Here is an 18,168-nt window from a genome sequence, read left to right as displayed (position 1 = left end):
ATTTTGAGAAGCAGAAGCGAGTCAGACCGAAATTATTTACTGAACTTACCACTAGATTTTGAGCTGTAGAAAACTGCTGAACGTGTTGCTAGGTCATTTTGAGCTGTAGAAGCGAGGTAGACCGAGAAAGCTAGTGAAGTTATTTCTAGATTTTAGGCTGTGGAAGGGATTTTGACCAAGAAAACTACTGAACTTATTGCTAGATTTTAGGCTACATAAGACTAGTTTTCTCTCGTTCTTTCTGTTATTACGAAGTTTTACATCCTTTAAAAAAGGGAAACGACCTGCATGATACCTTCACAGCAAAACGCTGGCAAGAGAAGAGAATTGGAGAGTTTTACTTCTTGCCCACTTGACCCAGACAGTTTTCTTCCCGTCCTTCCGCGCGTGGCAACTGAATCGTGCGCACGTGTGACAGTGAAGTAATCTCGCACCCTGATCTCAGTCGTTTCGGGAATGTCGAGAGATCTCAGGGGCATCGTTTCGGTAAATTATCTGTTCGGAAGGCCCTTAATCCCCTACAATTTTCTGAAGGGAATTTTCACTTCGAACTTTCGTGATATGGGAAATTTAAGGCCTAGTGTTTTCGGAATTCACAAATGAAATGTCGTTTCGGGTACCGAAAAAGGGTCAGCTAAGATTTTCGGAAAGGAAATAAGATTTAAGGTTTTCGGGAAATGAACAAAAATGCCCTAGTAGTTTCGAAAAGACTGAAGTTCCCCTAGAATGACCGAACAGATAAAAATGTTATAGCGCAGCCTAAAATGGACCTATAGAGCTTAAAGGCACTCCAGATAGCCTAAAATAGCGTTTCAAAGCATCTGAGAGAAAACTGTCGTTAGGTGCCCCTGAGATCTGGGTACGAGATTAACGGTGAAGTTGAGAAAGCTGGATTCTACTCATTTTGCCAATAGATTCCAATCGATAAACGGTTTTGAGTTTCTATCGATTGCCCGATACGGAACGATATTAAATAACTAATTTTATCGATTGAGATCGTTTGATCGATTGCTTTTCCAATCATCGATTGCCATCGAATGGATACCCGACTGAGTTCCAGTCAGGGTTGCTCAGACGCCTGAAAAGACTCTGGGAACGAGTTTGCAATAAACTCCCATGAATCCCTGAGAGTCTGGCTGCGCGCGAAACTTTGATGCAATGTTCGATTTACAAAATGGCGGATGACAGTGAAGTAGTGAAGGTGGGTCGACGTTTTAGACTTACGAGAAGTTTTCAGTGATTTATTCCACGGGGACGTCAATTTTTAAAACATAAAGTTAGTTTCCTCTTTCATTCCTGTGACTTCAAATCAATAGATTAAAAGATCTCACGTCTTGTTGCTTCAGTTCGATGCCCAAATGATCGTCATTTCTATTTCTAACACAAATGATCAACATCAAAATGGCAAAAGGAAGGATTTCGGCGTCTTCCAGGCAATCTACTTCGTCTGAATCAACTATCAAGCGAGTCTGTGAATCTGAGAGGTAGGTTTTAGACATTTGGCACTGTTTAGAATCCAATGGACTCCCTCTACGAGAAATAATTATTCAATGTGAAGTAAGCTTGTTTTAAGCCTGTAAGATTTTGGTTAGAACTAAATATGTACAACTATTACGAACTCTGTTAAGGAGAATTATGGTGACTGAAACTTTAGAATCACAAATTAGTGTTATAACCACAAGTAGCCGTAACTAGAAGAGGCAACTTAACTAAGTTTTAATTAATTATAATTATATTTCAAGCTTACATGTATAAATGTACACCACAGCTGTTTATTTTTTTTGGTGACAATTGTGAGACATCGAGTTCATGATGTGTCAAACATCTCTCACTGATTTCTGCATCAAAATTTCAACATTGTTTGGAGTTTAAAAATGTTGTATGTCAAAATATGTATGACACCTGTAATGGGTTAGTAACAATATTCTGTTATTTGTCTAAGTCACCAAGTAAATACAGATACAGAGGTCAAGAGGTTAAGTTGTTGGACTAGTAATCTGGCCCCAGCTTTTCAAAGAGTGAATGTTTGGTTCAGAGGAGATAACTAAAAGTAAATTGGCCACTGCAAAGAGATTTGAGTGCTACATGTAATGCAAACCCTGTCTTTTCTTTCACAGAAATCAAAACTAAGTGTGAGCTAATGGCATTCCCTAAAGTAAAAAATATTTACTAATCTAAGAAGTATGTTATTGACTGCTTCCTTTATGTTGTCATTTTCAGGCGAAATATTATGGCACAGAAAGTCAGCGTCGTATTGACCCCAGGTGATCTGCTTGCTGATATTGACTGCAACTTTAATAATAAAACCAAAGAAAAGTGTGACAAAGATGAATACCATGACATGGAAAATAATGATGCTGCTTATCCTGGAAGAGGAAGTGATCAAAAACCCAACGGTTCTGTTAATTTAACTGAAGAAAGTAATGACTTTGAAAATAATGACATGGAATTGCCTTCAAATGGTTTCAGTCCAGTCAGTTTTTATGGTCCAAGAAAGCAAATCTTTACTGCAAGGATAAAGTTGTTTTCACCAAGTGCGCATAAGAGATTGACAGATGAAGATGAAGTTCTCCTTCCCAATAAAGATTCTCCTGGTGTTAAAAGGAAGAATAAAAGACAGAGCAACTCCTCTACGATGAAGAAAAAACGCAGGACTTCTAATGTTGCAAGGCAATGTAAAACCAGTGGAAACAAACAAAAACCTGCGTCAATTTCCAATGAAAATTGCAGTTACATGATTGAGAAGGAATGTCTTGTCAGCAAACCCTCTGGTGTTGATGCTGTCATTGAATACAAAGACGAAACAGATCTCTTTGCAACAACTGCAGATGACAATTCACCGCATGAATCTGAAGGAAGTGTCGTTGGTTCGGTTTGTGACAAATCAAGCCTGATTTCAAACAAAGCTTGCTTCTCAAATCTAAGCGAGGCTGAATCTGCCTGCTCAGACGCAAGTCTCCACAGTGGCCCTGGCTCTGTTACAGATGGTTTGTTTCTAAGGAAAAATGGCAATGAATATTTCTTTACCAATTCTACTGAGAGTAACTCACCAGTTGAACAACTTGAATCTTGTGAGATCAACAAAGACAGAACTGAGAGCATTTCAAATGGGTTGATGTTTTCTACACACCAAAGCAAGGAAAATTTGACTGTTGAAACCCCAGCTTGTGATGATTTTACTAATGAGTCGCCATCAAGATTGTCATTTTCATTGCCATCTCCTAATACAAGTGAGAGTGATTTCACACTGAAACTCTCGGAGAGGGACACAGATTCCAGCTCCACAAAAAGTTCCCCAGAGCACCAAGTTCCTATTACCAGATATTTCAAGAGTATTACTGGACCAAAGTGTAGAACAAAGCTCACAGCTAATGGAATCTCCTCTTCTGGAATGTCATCCACAGAAAATCTTCCAGACACTAGAAACAGGTTGGCTTGTTACTTTGCTTTACTACTGTGGTGCATGTGTAAATGAGGAGTGCACACAAAAGCTTTTCACAATGACTGTCAAAATTCTTGCAGGCTAATTGGCTCGTAGCTATTGTCTGTAAGAGTACAGTCAATAGAAATGAAGTCAGATGTAACATGCACGTTTCTCAATGGAAAATACAGACAATTCTACTCATACTTTTTCCATGTTATTGTAAAAAAAACAAATTGACGGCAGTTTTCTATGGTCCATACTTTAATAGACCATAACATGTTGCCATAAAATGTAAAAAAACTTGGCCATGAAACGACTCACTGTTCCTCTTGAGTTTTGAACATTTTATGACATTGTTTAATGGTCTTTAAGAGTATAGACGTAAGATCATAGAAAACCGCCATTGATTCGTTAACCTTATGACTTTTGGAAGTTTGTTTTCTTGATTGCTTGTTTTTAAACTAGAAACTTCACTAGGTGATAATGTAAGTTTTTAAGTTTCTGTTCTTTTGTTATCAGGGTATCTCCTAAAAGGAAAAAATCAGGGAAGAAGCAGGAACAAATGTATTTGGTAGGATGTGATCCAGGCTAATTTATGAGTAAATATTGTTACCGAACATAAAAAATCAGTTTTATTTAATGATTAGCATTCAGTGACCAAGTTTTTGAACGATTTGTTGGCTAATAGGCCATTTTCACAATGGCATCATATACTACCAAAATCCTTCAGTTTGTTGTTTTCACTTGCAATTTAGGGATATTGACGTCTAAAACCTCACTGGGATTACAGAATTTAAATAAGAAAGGACAAACATAGAGGATTCTGTAGTTGTAAAATAAAGTCATTGTGAAAATTGCCTATTATTTATCATGTGACAAGCATATTCAAACAACAGAAAAAAGATGACATACTTTTTGTGGGTTTTGAGAAAGTTTGAAACCTCACGTAATTGAATGAAATGTATAATTAACAACAGATGCAATTCAATATAATGAACAAAAGGACAAATGAATCTCTTTATTTGACAACCAAGCGTGAATAGCAACATCAAAACACTTATTGGAATAACTGTAGTTAAAACAAAATAATGTACATTTAAACAACTAGATAAATACTAAGCTTTCATAAAATTATAAACTATTAAAATAGTCACATGTATAAAATAACATCTGAGATACCCAAGGGCTGTTTAAAATCACTATTGAAATTCTGAAGAGCTAAGTTTTTTTTTCCTTTGCATGTCAGGATCTTGGCCAAAAAGATTTTGGTCATGTGACCTGCCCCACCTGTGGTATGGTGTACACCAGAGCCCAGCCAGATGATGAGGCTGCACACATCAGGCATCACAAGAGCTTTGTCAGTGGGCTGAGATTTACTGTAAGTTGACTGTATAAAACAGGAAAATTTAGTCACCCCATAACAACAGCCTTCCGCCCTCCGAAAAACAACAACAACAACAACAAAACAAAAACAAAACAAAAAAAAAACCAGTTGTTTACAAGTATATACGTCTTGGGCTTGTATTTGGAATTTTGTGCTGTCTAAAGGTAAGTGACGTCAGCCCAAGCAGAAGGATGACATTAACATGTGTAAATTCTTTTTTTTTGTTTTTGTTTTTGTTTTTGTTTTTGGAGAAAAAGGTTTTAAATTCGGAGCTTTTGCTTCTATTGCAGAAGCTTCATCGGAGAAACGGAGTGTAAAAATATGGGTTTTCATCTCACCTTTTAATCACGTCATCCTTTCGAATAACCTGACAAAAGGTGATTGAAGACCACTGGCAGATCTTATCCTTCCTGATATGAAGGAAACAATCAGAACTGAACTGAGACAGAGAATATGATTTACCAGTGGTCCTCAATCACCCTTTGTCATGTGATAAAAAAGGTGAGATGAAAAGCAGTATTTTTACATTTCATTCCGCTGATGAAGCTCCTGCAGTAGAAGCAAAAGCTCCAAATTGAAATCCTTTTCATCCAAAGAAATGAATTTGCACATGCTATTTTACATTCCGAAGATAAGAATGAATTTTACCTCTAAACAATTAACATTGTTCAATATTTGTTAGTCACAAGTTTGCTGTGCAATATTTAGACTCTTTGGCACCATGAAAACATTGCTTGACGTTTTTTCTTTTGCCTTTAAATGTAGTTGAGTGGAATAAAGACAAGCAAGTCTGTCTGGCTTGCATGTTACAGTAAATGTTGTTGATTGAAATAAAATCTGGCTCTATTTCATTCAACAGCACTTAAGATGCTGAATGGTCCATGTCAACTTGACATGATACATGTACATTGGTGAAACATTTTGTTGACAGCAGTGAATTAACAAAAGTTAAAGTTGAAATTGTGTTACTAGCTTGCAGCTTACCATAACCATATTGTCTTAGATTCTGATATCACAAAATCAAAATGCTGAATCTAAGGCCCCGTTCAGACTAGGTGCCCATTCCCGGTTCTCGAGCACAGGCACTAGTCTGAACAAAGCTTTTTGTCGGTGCCCGAGCAAAAATCTGGGCACCGTGCCCGGGCACGGGCACTACCTCCAAAAGTAGTACTCATGCACCGTTCCTGAGCACGGGCACTGGTGTGAACAGGAGTTTGTCAGTTCCAAGGTTTTTTCCTCATGCCTCCTTACGATACAGCAAACAAATGGCGGGCGCTAAATTAACGAAGGAGAACACGATTGCTCCTTGGGCACCAAGGAGTCTAATCAAAGTCCTTTTTGGTGCCCGGGCACAGAGCTCTGGCACGGGCACCTAGTCTGAACAGGGCCTAACAATGTCAATAAAAATACACAGACTATAATAATAATAATTATTATTTTGTTATATAATGGCAAACATGCCTTCTTTGAAACAATTTATTTTCACAGTCCCTTGACATGGCTTAGAAATTTGACAGGTATACAGCTGTACAAACCCATCCCAGTGCATAAACCTAAATAAAATGAATACATCAACTTAGAAGAGCTACACTTACCAGTCTGTTCAAATAGAAGAAAAATCCTCACGGTTACTACGCAACTTAAGCAGTTACGAAAATACAGCCTGAAAAAAATTCAGGCTTGAACGGGATTCGAACCCATGACCTCTGCGATCCTGGTGCAGTGCTCTACCAACTGAGCTATCAAGCCAACTGGGAGCTGGTCATATTGTGAGTTCGTAATATACCCATGAAGGATAAATAAATAAATGTAAATATATGAAACATATATTTTGAACTGCAGATGAAAGATCAAATAGGAGAAAGATCCTCGCAGTTACTATGCAACTTAAGCAGTTGTGAAAAGAAAGCCTGAACAGTCTGTTTTGACTAACAAACCTGTGGCTCTCAGATTCCGGATCAAATTGGAATTTGAAAGATCAAGAACGAGAACAAATGACAAACTCAAGCCACATGTGATGCCGTGTCCGGGAATCGAACTCAGGCAATATTGGTGGGAGGCGAGTGCTCTCACGACAGTGCCATCCCTGCTCCCCTAACACTTACTCTACGTGGACTAAACAGAATTCTTTTTTTGTTACCATCTTTTCCAGGGATGGAAGAACGAGTGTGTTTTAAAGGATTGTCATGATGGCAGAGTGATAATGGTTGGACCAGACGATCATCCTCTTCACCTTAAAAAGGTTTGAGATATTATAACAAGCATTGCCCCAAATTCTTGAAGAACCAGCAGACAAGAAATTATCTTGAGAAACCATATTTTTAGTTTCCAAGGCATATTTCAGATGAAACTTCATCTGTCAGTAGCAAATTGGAGTAAAACTATGGAATTATCTCATGCTTTTCACAATTTATTGCTTTAGCTTATAAGGGCCCAACGGGTCTGGAGATTTTTTAGCCCCCATTTTTTTCGATTTAGTGGATTGGTAAACTGTGGTGGGGCAGCCTGGAGGAAACAAGGAAAGACAAGAGGGAGTGAAAGGTGGAATTGCTAAGGTGGTGGGAATTACAAGAAAATAGGTGACATTGTGCAACCTTGAGAATGATATGAGTGACACGGGCATACTTGGAAAAAAGGAAATCCAAGTGCTCCTATCAGGCGTCAAACCTAAGACCTTCTGATTACTAGTTCAGATGCTATGCAGACTACCACTGCTCTAGCACCATTGTGTAACATTTTGCACTTACTACAAATCTCTCATGAATGTTAATGTAATCTGACTGTCTATGCAACCCACTAGTTGCATGTGCATGTATTTTGTGTGAACAGTGAGTACCAAATACATTACTTGCAAAAAATTCCGGACGATTTTAATTTCGGACAAAAATAGTGTCCGAAAATAAAACCGTCCGAAATTTTTAAGCGTCTGAAATTTCAAGCGTCCGCAATTTTTACAGTATAGTATAAAACTTTAAAGTAGTTTCTGGGCGACGGCATCACATATTCAAAGCCAATATACATGATATGGCTAGAATTCAGATTAGGCGGCTCGTTCTTTTTATCACTGGAAAGGAAAATATTTGTTTCTTTTATGAAAAAAAAAAACATAGATAAATTCCATTATTTTCTTGTTGGTGTATCCGGCTGTAAAACCTTGAAGGTACAGTAAAACTATTATTTTCACAGATTTTGTTTCAGTCCTATTCATTTTTTTAGTCGTAAATTTACTTTAGGCATGTTTCAGCGCAGTGTCCGAAATTTTTGTCCGAAAATTGTCCGAAATGAGGGAAAAAGTGTCTGAAAATTAAACGTCCGAAATTTTAACGTACGAAATTTTTTGCAAGTAATGTAGGCACTGGACCCACATAGATTAAAGTTCAAAGTAACAACATAATGAGGTGAAGCTTTTTATTTCAGTGGAATTCCTGTTGAAATTACAGTTAAATAGTTAGATTCACAACAGATTCACTCTCAGTTTCTGTATGATAGTTGATGAGCACTGTACCATTACCAAACTATCACGAGAGGATGGAAGTCCCTAGTCCCATTGTCTAATATTATTGTTAAAAAGGTAAATTTCAAAGAGATGGGAGCTACCTGTAAAGGTGCAAGAATTAGGTAACGGAGGTGGCAAGTTCATCCCATAGTTCTCCATCCCTTTGCTCCCATGGTAAGACTGCCCTTTGTAAGCGGTAAACAGATACCTTGGGTCATTTGTTTTTCAGGTAGAAGAGGTCAGGAAAGTTGTTGACAGTGAGCTGGGCTTTGTTGCCGATGTGCCGTGCAGAAAATCTGAAGCTAAAGTGAGTATTACAGCATAGATCAGTGAGTCAAGGTTCACGTACGTATCTCGAACGTTTAATTTTATTGCGGTTTTATCAAATTATATTCCCACCCTTTTATTTTTAGACATTTCTCTTCATTTCTGCAAGAAAAGTTGTGGGATGTGCTGTGGCCGTTCAAATAGATCAGGTGTGTTAGTGTTGGTCTTCCTAAAAATATATATATTGTTTACGACTTTTGGTAATGTAAATCGTATACCTGGCACAAATTGGGATGCAGTTAAGCCCACCATGTTTTTGTTTTTCACATGGGAGGGGAGAGCGTTAGTTGGTTGCACATTTTCCTTGGAATTTCCTGCGCGCTGTTTCATTGTTTTATTTGATTTACGATTGGCTATCAATTCTGTCCTAGGAACTAAGTTAAATGAGAATGAATTATTTCTTTTGTAATCTGTTGAAACCAAAACAAAAGGAATCAACAAAGAATCAGGGCAGTCCACTTGCGGAACACTTTTTGAAAAATTCCCACAATCAAGCGAAATAAAGGCTCTGTTTTGATGAAAATGAAGTCACTGACACTTTTACATCTTCTTTCAACGAAAGTTGTTATCAAAGACTTTCAGTTGAAAATATTCACACATCGTACTCTCTAACTTTATATGTCATTGTTTCTAATTAGTGTTTGTTCTGTATCAAGATTGTCACAAATCAATGCTAAAATTAGAGAAATGTGTACAAGAGGAATTTGTCAGAGTTTATGCCAACGATACAGTGTTGCGAGGCGTTTGTTTGACTATTTAAGCTAAGAATCAAATTTTCTTAAATGAAATAAAATGGGACGAGATTAGAAAATAAAACACCAAGGGAAATAATGAACATGGATCTAAAACTGAGCTCAAAAGACTACTCTGCAGTTACTGTAGCAATATTGCTAACCGGTAAAGGCGTGTCAACACTGCAAGAAAAACTGCAAAACAGCAAACCAGAAAAGTTTTGTCAACAAAATAAAATGAATAGTCGCCAATCCTTTTATTCCATTGCTGAGTTTTTCGTTCGTTTTACAACGTTTCGTCGCACCGGATCAGAGTAAAATGATTTCACTTCAAGATTCCCCGCGCATTCCGGTTACCGTGTTGTTGGCGTGACCGTGGTCAGAGATAGGAAAATTCTGCCGCTCCCGGACCCAGTCAGATTGTAGGACTTTCAGGATACCGCCCGCTCACAAACCGAGATAATAATAAGATAAAAAAAGTGCTTACTGTGTCCGCTTCCATAAGGTGCACCGAGCCGAATGAAACGGCAAATTACTGTCTTTACGGCGGGTATTCGTCAGTCGTTGTCTTTTACGTTAAACTTTGTTTATTCATCGTCTACGTTTTCGTTTTCGTTTTCTTTCTCCCTCCCTTTCTCTTCTTTCCACGTTTGTCGACATATTCAACGAGTACATGAATTATAGCTTTCTTCAAAATTTTCCGTTTGTTTTCTGAAAAGCAGTTGGCCGTGCAACTTCCCGCCGAAAAAAACTCGGGTTGCTGTGCAGCACAGGGTAAAGTTGAGTGTCTCATTTCACATTGGCTTACATGGACGAGCGGACGGTCGGACGGAAGTGATGTAATAACCAATACCAAAATTGCTGGCATTGACAGGTTACATAATTTTGTTACCCATGGTGTTCCGCTATAAGGGTCCAGTGAAAAGGGAGCTTTTGAGAGGTGCAGGGGCCCGTTTCTCGAAAGTCCCGGTAACTTACCGGGCCCGATAAGTGTCTTTGGTGATAAATGTTACTTAACAGAAGTCAATTTTTGTTAGCTTTGAATACTAAATTTTAAAATCTTATAATTCTATGAAAACATTGGCCAAGTACCATGTCTGTAATCACTGTGTAATCGGCGAAAAAACATTTAAAAATATACTTACCGGGCAGGGTAAGTTTTCGGGACTTTCGAGAAACGGTGTATTGGCCAAACTTGAGCTGATTTGACCCGATTTGGATTCCGCAAACCAAAGTTTTGTCATTTAAGAGACAAATGACATTGTTTTTCCTTTCTTAGGGATATCCTGTTTTACCTTCTCCTGGTGAGTCGTCCACCCCTGAGAAACAGATCGCAGCCTGGTGTTGCAGGTGACTATCGACACACTATCCACAGAAGCGACGGAAGCGGAATCGGAGTCGGAATAATAATCATCTGACCTTGTGTGAATCAATACGACGGAAGAAGAAACGGAAGCCTCGCTTTTGTTCAGAATGGCGGAGAGCCGCCATGTTTTCCGTTCTAAATCTCGCGTAAAGGGATTGGGAATGAGCTATGTGATTGGTTGATTCTTCTGTTTCCGCTTCCGTTTCCGATCATTCAGTTTACACTTGATCGCAAGCGACGGAATCAAAAGCGGAATCGGAAGAAAAAGGAAATGTTCTGATCCTTGAGATACCGATTCCGACTCCGCTTCCCGATTCCTTCGCCAGTGTGAACCAGCCCTAATTGCCTTACAAAGTTATTACCATGCTAACTCGAACGAGAGCCGCGGCGGGGTGTTCTAAAATTGTCGATCTGTCTCTGATGCTTTGCTTATTCGAGGATGGCATTTTTTTTTTCTTTTTTTTTTTTTTTTTTGAGAGGGACAGATATTAAACCTCATTATGACAAGATTCTTTTCGATAAACAGTACCACAAAATAACACCACAAAAGAAAAAAAAAGCTATCTCCTTCAATTTCACATTTGGTTTAAGAAAGCGAACCGTATCGTGTTCAATTTTCTGTGACACTACGGAGTTTAAGAGGCTACTACGGCGAAGGCAACGACAACGTGACAAAACAACAGAATTTAATGAGAAAAACAAAGGCCCTGCACCGTGCTTGGCCAAACAACAACGCCGGAGAAATTACCAAATTTACGGTTTTGTGGAGAACGTGAGCACATGATGGTAAATTTTCTATTCTCTGCCTCAACTTGAACGCCGTTCTCACCTGTTCTGATTAACAATTAGATTATGAGCTCGAGATTTCTATCGCGTGATAGTTGATGAGGGCGAAGCCTGAATCAACTATCACGCATAGAAATCGAGAGCGAATAATCTAATTGTTTTAGTATAAATCTACTAGTCGTTCAAAACTAAACAAGTAAATTATCTTTTCCTCATCGCAGACACTTCGAAAACGCGAAGAAGCGGGCGCCATTTTGTTGAAAATCGCTACTCACTATCTATCACAGATTAGTATAAATCTAATAGTGTTCTATCACGAATGCCGTTCTCTGATTGGCTACGCTACTCGCTATCTATTCTGTGATAGATAGTGAGTAGCGATTTTCAACAAAATGGCAGCCGCTTCTTCGCGTTTTCGAAGTGTCTGCGATGAGGAAAAAGATAATTTACTTGTTTAGTTTTGAACGACTAGTAGATTTATACTAAAACAATTAGATTATTCGCTCTCGATTTCTATGCGTGATAGTTGATTCGGGCTTCGCCCTCATCAACTATCACGCGATAGAAATCTCGAGCTCATAATCTAATTGTTAAATAGATAGCGAGTAGCGTAGCCAATCAGAGAACGGCATTCGTGATAGAACACTAGTAGATTTATACTAATACTGGATAGTTCGGCCACACATTGTGCAAGTTGAACGAATTGGAATAATCACAAAAGTAGTAAAAGTAACGCGAACTAATATTTTCAAGCGACGTTGCCGTTGCCGTCGTGGTTTCTTAAAGTCCCAACTCATCAAACAGTTAGTACCGGCCTAGAGCTCAAGTGCTTCGTTTAAACACAGCGGTGTTGTCGAGGGATGCGGTGCGTATTCGAATGTGGTACTTGTTAGAATGTTTGAGCTTATGCGGGGCGTTTATGTTTTTTTTTCTTTTCAGCACGACTCCTCAGTCAGCCCAGTGCGGTATCAGCCGCATTTGGGTTCACAGTCAACACAGACGGAAGAAGGTCGCCACTCGACTGCTGGATTGTGTCAGGTAAGAACTGAACAACAAGAGACGAAACCAGGGGAAATTACTGTGATTAAAGACCAAACAGGAGACTAGCATTTCAGGTTAAATTCTGCGTACCTTTTGAGGAAAATTTGCGTTACTAACAGGGTTCGTACGGGTCCTGGAAATCCTGGAAAGTACTTTAATTTTAGTCCAGCATTTTCCAGGTCTTGAAAGTCCTTGAAAATGGTAGGAAGTGGAGGAAGTCCTGAAAAATCCTGGAAATCTGTAAACTCGAGTAAAAAAGTTTTCTTTGAAAGACATTGAGGAGCAGTCATGGAAAGATCCAACAATTTAAAAAATACTTAGTGTGCATTATGGGTCCTGGAAAAAACTTTCTGAGGCCTGGAGAAGTTCTGGAAAATTGTTTTGGGAAAGGGTACGAACCTTGTGATTAAAGTCGCGATATTTTATCGGGGTGTTGATTTCCGCGACGCTGAAACACTCAAACACTGCATCCTTTCTCTAGATGGGGAATTTGGGAAACAGGTCTCTTACTGAGTGTATTCAAACATTGTACCTTGTTCTACACGTACTTTTTATCGATTTTATTAATTGTAAATACGCAATTCAGCCTTCGGGCTGCCATGTATTGATCATTAAACTATCTATCGAACACACTGTAATTCTATTTCTGAGACGTCTTTCTCAGCATTCTATTCAGTGTTTTCCGAACAAAATGTTCTCGGAATCAATGTACTTATCTACACTCGAGGATAGTTTCTTAGCATTTGGAAATTTAACCTTTTTGCCTCAATTTTCTTCTCTAAAACTTATTTTCCCAATAGTTAGTAAACACAAGTCTAACTTCCTTTAAGTTATCTTCATTCTAGTCAAATTTATTTCTTCTAGGATGAACTTCATCTACGGCTGCATCATCCCTAGGGAGCTTGTCGCATTTTCTGACCCCACACCAGACGGCAAGCGACTTGCCAAGAGTTACGCCGGCACTTCACAATTCCTTGTTTTCCGGTAGTCGTAGCACATCCTTTTAAAATTGACACAAGAAGAGAAACTTGTACGCATGCGTAAATGTTACGTGCCGCAGCCGCAGAAGTGCTCGTTGACTTTCAGTGGTGAGACGTGCGGTGCATGTGCATTTGCGATCATATATAAATTTTTTTGTCGGCGTGAAATTTCTTTTTTGCGAGGTTTTCTGAAAGCAAAATACAGCCACATCCAAACACTTCCTGTGCAGTATTTTTTTCAGGGTGTTATTTTTTGGTCAAAAATTTGGATTAGTTTCAAACAAGAAAATGTCATTCTTTTGAAAAGGAGAAATGTGAATTTAATTGCCGAATTTCAGTTTTCGGTTTCCTTTTCTTCCGCCATAGTTATAATTTGTAAATAGCTTCTTGGATTGGCGAAATATTTTGCTAATGTTCTCCTTAAATGGCACGTAATAAAGCTATTTTTTCAATATGTTCGTCTTGGTTTTGATCTGGGGTATTTGCTTGCGAGCAACTCTTTCTCGCGTTTCATCATGTTAATTAGACGTTGTTTCATAGGGTGGTTACTAAATATTGTTAAAATATCAGAAGTAATCGAATCTGCCCAGTCACAACCTTCCACAAAATTATTCAAGGCATTGAGAAAAGTAGGAAATATGCTGAAACACTACTACCAAAGCTACTGCTCAAAACCGAGCTGCCGTGTACATGGCCGTACTTCAGGATTATCTCCACAGGCTCAAAAGTCGACTTCGTTTTGTACAGGATAATGAACAGAACCACAGGAAAGCACTGCTCCATTTGTACTTCAATGTGCATCTTCAGGCGCTTGAAAGTTTGAAACTTGTGTTTAATATCGAGTTGTACCGAGATCAATGTGATTTCTTAGAATTCAGTTTTATTCAAAGATAGAGTTTACATTGTCTGAAAAACCATTTGCAGTTAACTTGTTGCTAATGACAATACATATGATGTTAAGGAAATTTGACCTGTGTTATTCCATTTCCTTTCATCTTTACGCTTTTTATTAACTACAAATTTGACTCAAAGCTATTCAATTATCATTTAGTTTCAGATGAACTTCAAACAAGTCCTGTTTATTAAATGCGGTCGGTTTTCTTTTTCTGTGATTTTCAAAGTATAAGACAGCGGTCACATGGAAAACACGCGACAGGGACTCCTTCTTCCATCTCTTCAAAGCCCTCCTCAATGGTGTACCTCACCTGCGGCTTTCCCGAATGAATCAGTGGAGCCCGATCGTGACAATTGCTATCCACGGCTACTCTACCTGAAAACAGACCAAAAGACAATGGTTTAGCCAACGAAAACAAGTGCCTTTTCCAGCTCTGTTTAACTTCCGTGGGTGAATCAAAAAAAGGAAATGGCTTATGCTCTAATATAACACTACCAGCCAAGTAAATTGTATAGTTAGCAGATTATTGCTCATTGAAATCTCCAGATGACATAGGTGCCGTTATAATTGAATTTTTACGGTATAGCTTCTGCTTGTATTTTTTCTAATCTCGTTCCCAGAGCGCGCATTAGCTGGATTAGGATAACACGCGCACTCTGGTAGCAACATGGCGTGGACGCACGGCGCAATCCAGAAAATATGTGTACTGTACTACGGGTCTAAAATTCAAGTAACCTTGGAAGACTGACAACAAATGCGCTCTTGAAAAACTTACCTTCCGAGTCCCCTTCCAGGGCCCAGTACATCTTATCGTCCATACGACCTGACGGGGTGCAGCCCAAACTACTCCCTAGAGTTTCCCTCCGCTGCGCTTCACACACAAACTGCTTGTTTGGCACCATGAGATAACCCTCTGTATTTCCATCGTCTAACGTCATTTGCGTGTTAACTGATGAATGTTCCGCTCCCTCAGGCGACAATCGCCGAATAAACTTTTGTGCGCTATTTTTGTGGCAGCTTTCCTCTCTCGAATTTTCATTTTCTTCTTGTTCTGAATTCAGAGGCGTCTTCCCATTGGTTGCTGTGTCTTCACCTGAAGTGCTGCTGCTGCTGGTTTCCGGGTTGGGGAAGCTGATGTAAATCTCCGACTGCAACTTTTCAGCTTGTTTAGCATTTCCGGTTTCTTTGGATGACACTGAATCTGAGAATGAAACATGGATTTCTCGTAAAGAACAGTTAACCGAGTCATTCGTCATTACTCAGTTTTCAAGTGTTCATTTTAGGGATTTGTCGTGTTGATATATATATTTTTTTCAATATCTCTAAGCCTTTGTTTTGCAAAAAAGCGTGGTACGAGTGCGCTTCCTCTGCCTTGTCGCCATGTTTTAAAAACGCAAAGTTCCTGGGTCGAGTGCGTGGCGTGTGGGTCTCTGGGACGAGGGTATCCTTGACTGACAGGTTTCAAGGGCAGCACAGCTCACCTTAGCAATCTACCACACACTTGAAACTAATTTCTGAGACCTAATCAGCCTAATTAACCAGCTCTATTTCATTGGTCTCCGATAGACACTAGCCCTTATTGTCTTAAAAGTAAGGCTTATGGCACTGTTATCGATCTATTGTTTCGTGATGAACCAATAGCATGCTACCTTCCAAGTGATTTTCTCTACAAACCGAGAAAACCACAAATTGAGCCATTTTCGATATTTCCCCTCCCTTTGCTTTGAACGAGTCTTACGTTCATTTTCACAACACTAAAACCAATCAATCAATCTACGGTTACCACCTAACAGTTCAAATTTAAGACAAAGGTCAGTTGAAAATGGCTGGTCTATAGCTGATGAAACACAATGCCTGTTCGCCAATGTCGCTCACAAAAAAAAAAAGAAAATTCACCATGTACCATTTGAAAGACGGCTTCCTTCGGTATCTGACAGCCATTTACAATGGAATGTCGGTGATCCGTTTTCCTCCAAGTCAACGACTGTTCTTGTGTACCAAACATTCGGAGAATCGGCATCAAAGCTCTCTTCTTCCCAAACAGTGGCATTCTGTGCAGCAGCTCCATCTTCTTTGTTTCCATTGGTGGTTGAACCGCCAACACCGTACGTGAAGGAATGAAAACCATACACGGAACTTTTCTTAGGAGGGATGGCGTTCTGAGTTCCCTCGCTTAGGTACAAAGTGGTGATCGTAACTGAAGGGGTGTTGATTTCATCACCTACAAATATAGAACACATTAGATATCACTTATGACATGTTCACACTAGCCTCCTATGCAGAACGTCTGCGTAAGAGGCTATGTTCACACCAGCCTTTTATAGTCATCAATTAGGGTTGGTTTTCGTTATCGACCCCAGCGCAAGCATAAACACAAGAACAAAAGTAAATTCAAACATCACCATAAGCTTAATTTAATCACGGTATCATAATCATGTACATGGTCTTCCTGCGATACAGTAGTAAGTTTAAAATTACAATGTTTTAAAATATAACTTAAAATTAAAAATATTTATATATATTATTTAGATGGTAGGATTTAAAAGTACGTAGGCTACCCTGCACTCTTGCTTCTGCAAGGTTGTTGTTCCAGACGGACAGATCCTCTGTAGTAGTAAAGGCTACATTATTTTGCAATCTATCATTTAGGTCAAGGAAAGATCAAAAATTTTCAACCTTACTCCCTTCAACCTTCCAGAGGTTGTTTGGTCTGACTGTGGTGTTTAATCCAATTAGATCAGTTTTCAATTGACTGTAGAAAGTATTTCGCCTGCCTTTGCATTTGCTTTAGTATTGTCAGTGATTGGTTAGCAAAACTCGTAGCATTGATTTTCTCAACCAATGAGACACAAAACCAAAATCCCTCGTGACTTACTCCCGCGTGCAGTTGCCCGCGCTTGGTTACGCTTCTTGCATCTGCTATCGCCTTGAACTGTTTTGGTTTTCCCACGAACGATTAAAATCGTTCCCAGATGCTTGGCAATCAGAGGCAATAAATGGTTCAATAAACATAACCAAACATCTCGCACGTTAATTAATAGAGCCGGATAATAATGAGTTCAGGAAAATGTTAACACTGTTTACAATCAAAATTTCCGATATAAAAGAAAATAAGCGTGGAAAGCCTCCCGCATATTAACTATGCAGTCAATGCGTCCCTTCTACTCGTACAGCAACAACATCGACCTGGTAAAGAAGTAAGATGTCTCAACGACAAATGCAGTTACTGTCGTTCTTCAGTAAACCCAGAATTATTGTTCTTCAATTGTTACCTGTGATAATTGTGCCCACCACATTCGGAGAGTTGGTCCGCTTTGTCCTTTGAATAATTTCGCCAACTCGTTCTTTGCCGCCATTAGCTCCAGAATGTTGTAACCCTTTTTCTGTCTCAGTGGTTTCCACTGATAATATCTCATTCGCGTTTTCGTCCCATTGTAGACCTTTCTCTTTGCCTTCCCCATTCATAGCTGAAAACTCGTTTGGTGGACTTTGTGCTTCGACGGCCAAGCACTCAAATGATGGCGCCGTCAGTGGAGAAACGTATATGTTAGTCATTGTTGTGGCATTCGTTTAAGGTCAAACGACTTCCCGAAATTGTTAGCGAAATGATAGTTTTGAATTCTTGTGAAATGTCTTACAACTTGAGTTTCTTTGCCTTCGCTGTGTTATGTGTTAATACACCACTCCCCCTATCAACTGTTTCACGACGAAAATGAATGGCGTTGCTGACCAGCTCAA

The 18,168-nt window shown here is 39.1% G+C and overlaps 2 protein-coding genes and 1 non-coding gene across 4 annotated transcripts; 1 reads left to right on the top strand and 2 right to left on the bottom strand.

Moving 5' to 3' along the window:
• Positions 1 to 1,127: 1,127 nt before the first annotated feature.
• LOC146463480 (uncharacterized) lies at positions 1,128 to 13,989 on the top strand. Of its 2 annotated transcripts, XM_085084366.1 has the most exons (11): positions 1,128 to 1,201; positions 1,347 to 1,484; positions 2,221 to 3,429; positions 3,944 to 3,995; positions 4,671 to 4,802; positions 6,961 to 7,050; positions 8,534 to 8,611; positions 8,718 to 8,780; positions 10,642 to 10,712; positions 12,454 to 12,552; positions 13,420 to 13,989. In XM_085084366.1, the coding sequence occupies exons 2-11, from the start codon at positions 1,387 to 1,389 to the stop codon at positions 13,541 to 13,543; spliced, it is 2,016 nt and encodes a 671-aa protein (XP_084940492.1). In that variant the 5' UTR covers positions 1,128 to 1,201; positions 1,347 to 1,386; the 3' UTR covers positions 13,544 to 13,989. The 2 variants fall into 2 exon arrangements, with proteins under 2 accessions (XP_084940492.1, XP_084940491.1); XM_085084365.1 differs by having other exon boundaries at positions 1,160 to 1,484.
• Trnap-agg (transfer RNA proline (anticodon AGG)) lies at positions 6,485 to 6,557 on the bottom strand. The gene has a single exon. It is a non-coding gene; the product is annotated as a tRNA-Pro (tRNA).
• A 407-nt stretch (positions 13,990 to 14,396) lies between the features above and the next one.
• Positions 14,397 to 18,140, bottom strand: LOC146463479 (uncharacterized). Its single transcript, XM_085084052.1, has 4 exons — positions 17,703 to 18,140; positions 16,334 to 16,651; positions 15,206 to 15,631; positions 14,397 to 14,805 (listed from the first exon to the last, which is right to left on the bottom strand). Exons 1-4 carry the CDS (start codon positions 17,983 to 17,985, stop codon positions 14,651 to 14,653), a joined length of 1,182 nt encoding a protein of 393 aa, XP_084940178.1. The 5' UTR covers positions 17,986 to 18,140; the 3' UTR covers positions 14,397 to 14,650.
• Between the last annotated feature and the right edge of the window lie 28 nt (positions 18,141 to 18,168).

Source organism: Pavona decussata, unplaced genomic scaffold, assembly GCF_977016875.1.
Source record: "Pavona decussata unplaced genomic scaffold, jaPavDecu1.1 SCAFFOLD_175, whole genome shotgun sequence".
In the NCBI taxonomy this organism is placed as follows: Eukaryota; Metazoa; Cnidaria; class Anthozoa; order Scleractinia; family Agariciidae; genus Pavona; species Pavona decussata.
This window is presented reverse-complemented; position numbering and strand designations above follow the sequence as displayed.

Coding starts and splice junctions, on each gene's coding strand:
- LOC146463479 (XM_085084052.1), bottom strand. CDS start 17,985: ATGACTAACATATACGTTTCTCCACTGACGGCGCCATCATTTGAGTGC. Junction 16,652..17,702: donor GGTGGGCACAATTATCACAG/GTAACAATTGAA, acceptor CTATATTTGTAG/GTGATGAAATCAACACCCCT. Junction 14,806..15,205: donor CCTGGAAGGGGACTCGGAAG/GTAAGTTTTTCA, acceptor GTCTGTTTTCAG/GTAGAGTAGCCGTGGATAGC.
- LOC146463480 (XM_085084366.1), top strand. CDS start 1,387: ATGATCAACATCAAAATGGCAAAAGGAAGGATTTCGGCGTCTTCCAGG. Junction 1,485..2,220: donor CGAGTCTGTGAATCTGAGAG/GTAGGTTTTAGA, acceptor TGTCATTTTCAG/GCGAAATATTATGGCACAGA. Junction 8,612..8,717: donor GCAGAAAATCTGAAGCTAAA/GTGAGTATTACA, acceptor TTTTATTTTTAG/ACATTTCTCTTCATTTCTGC.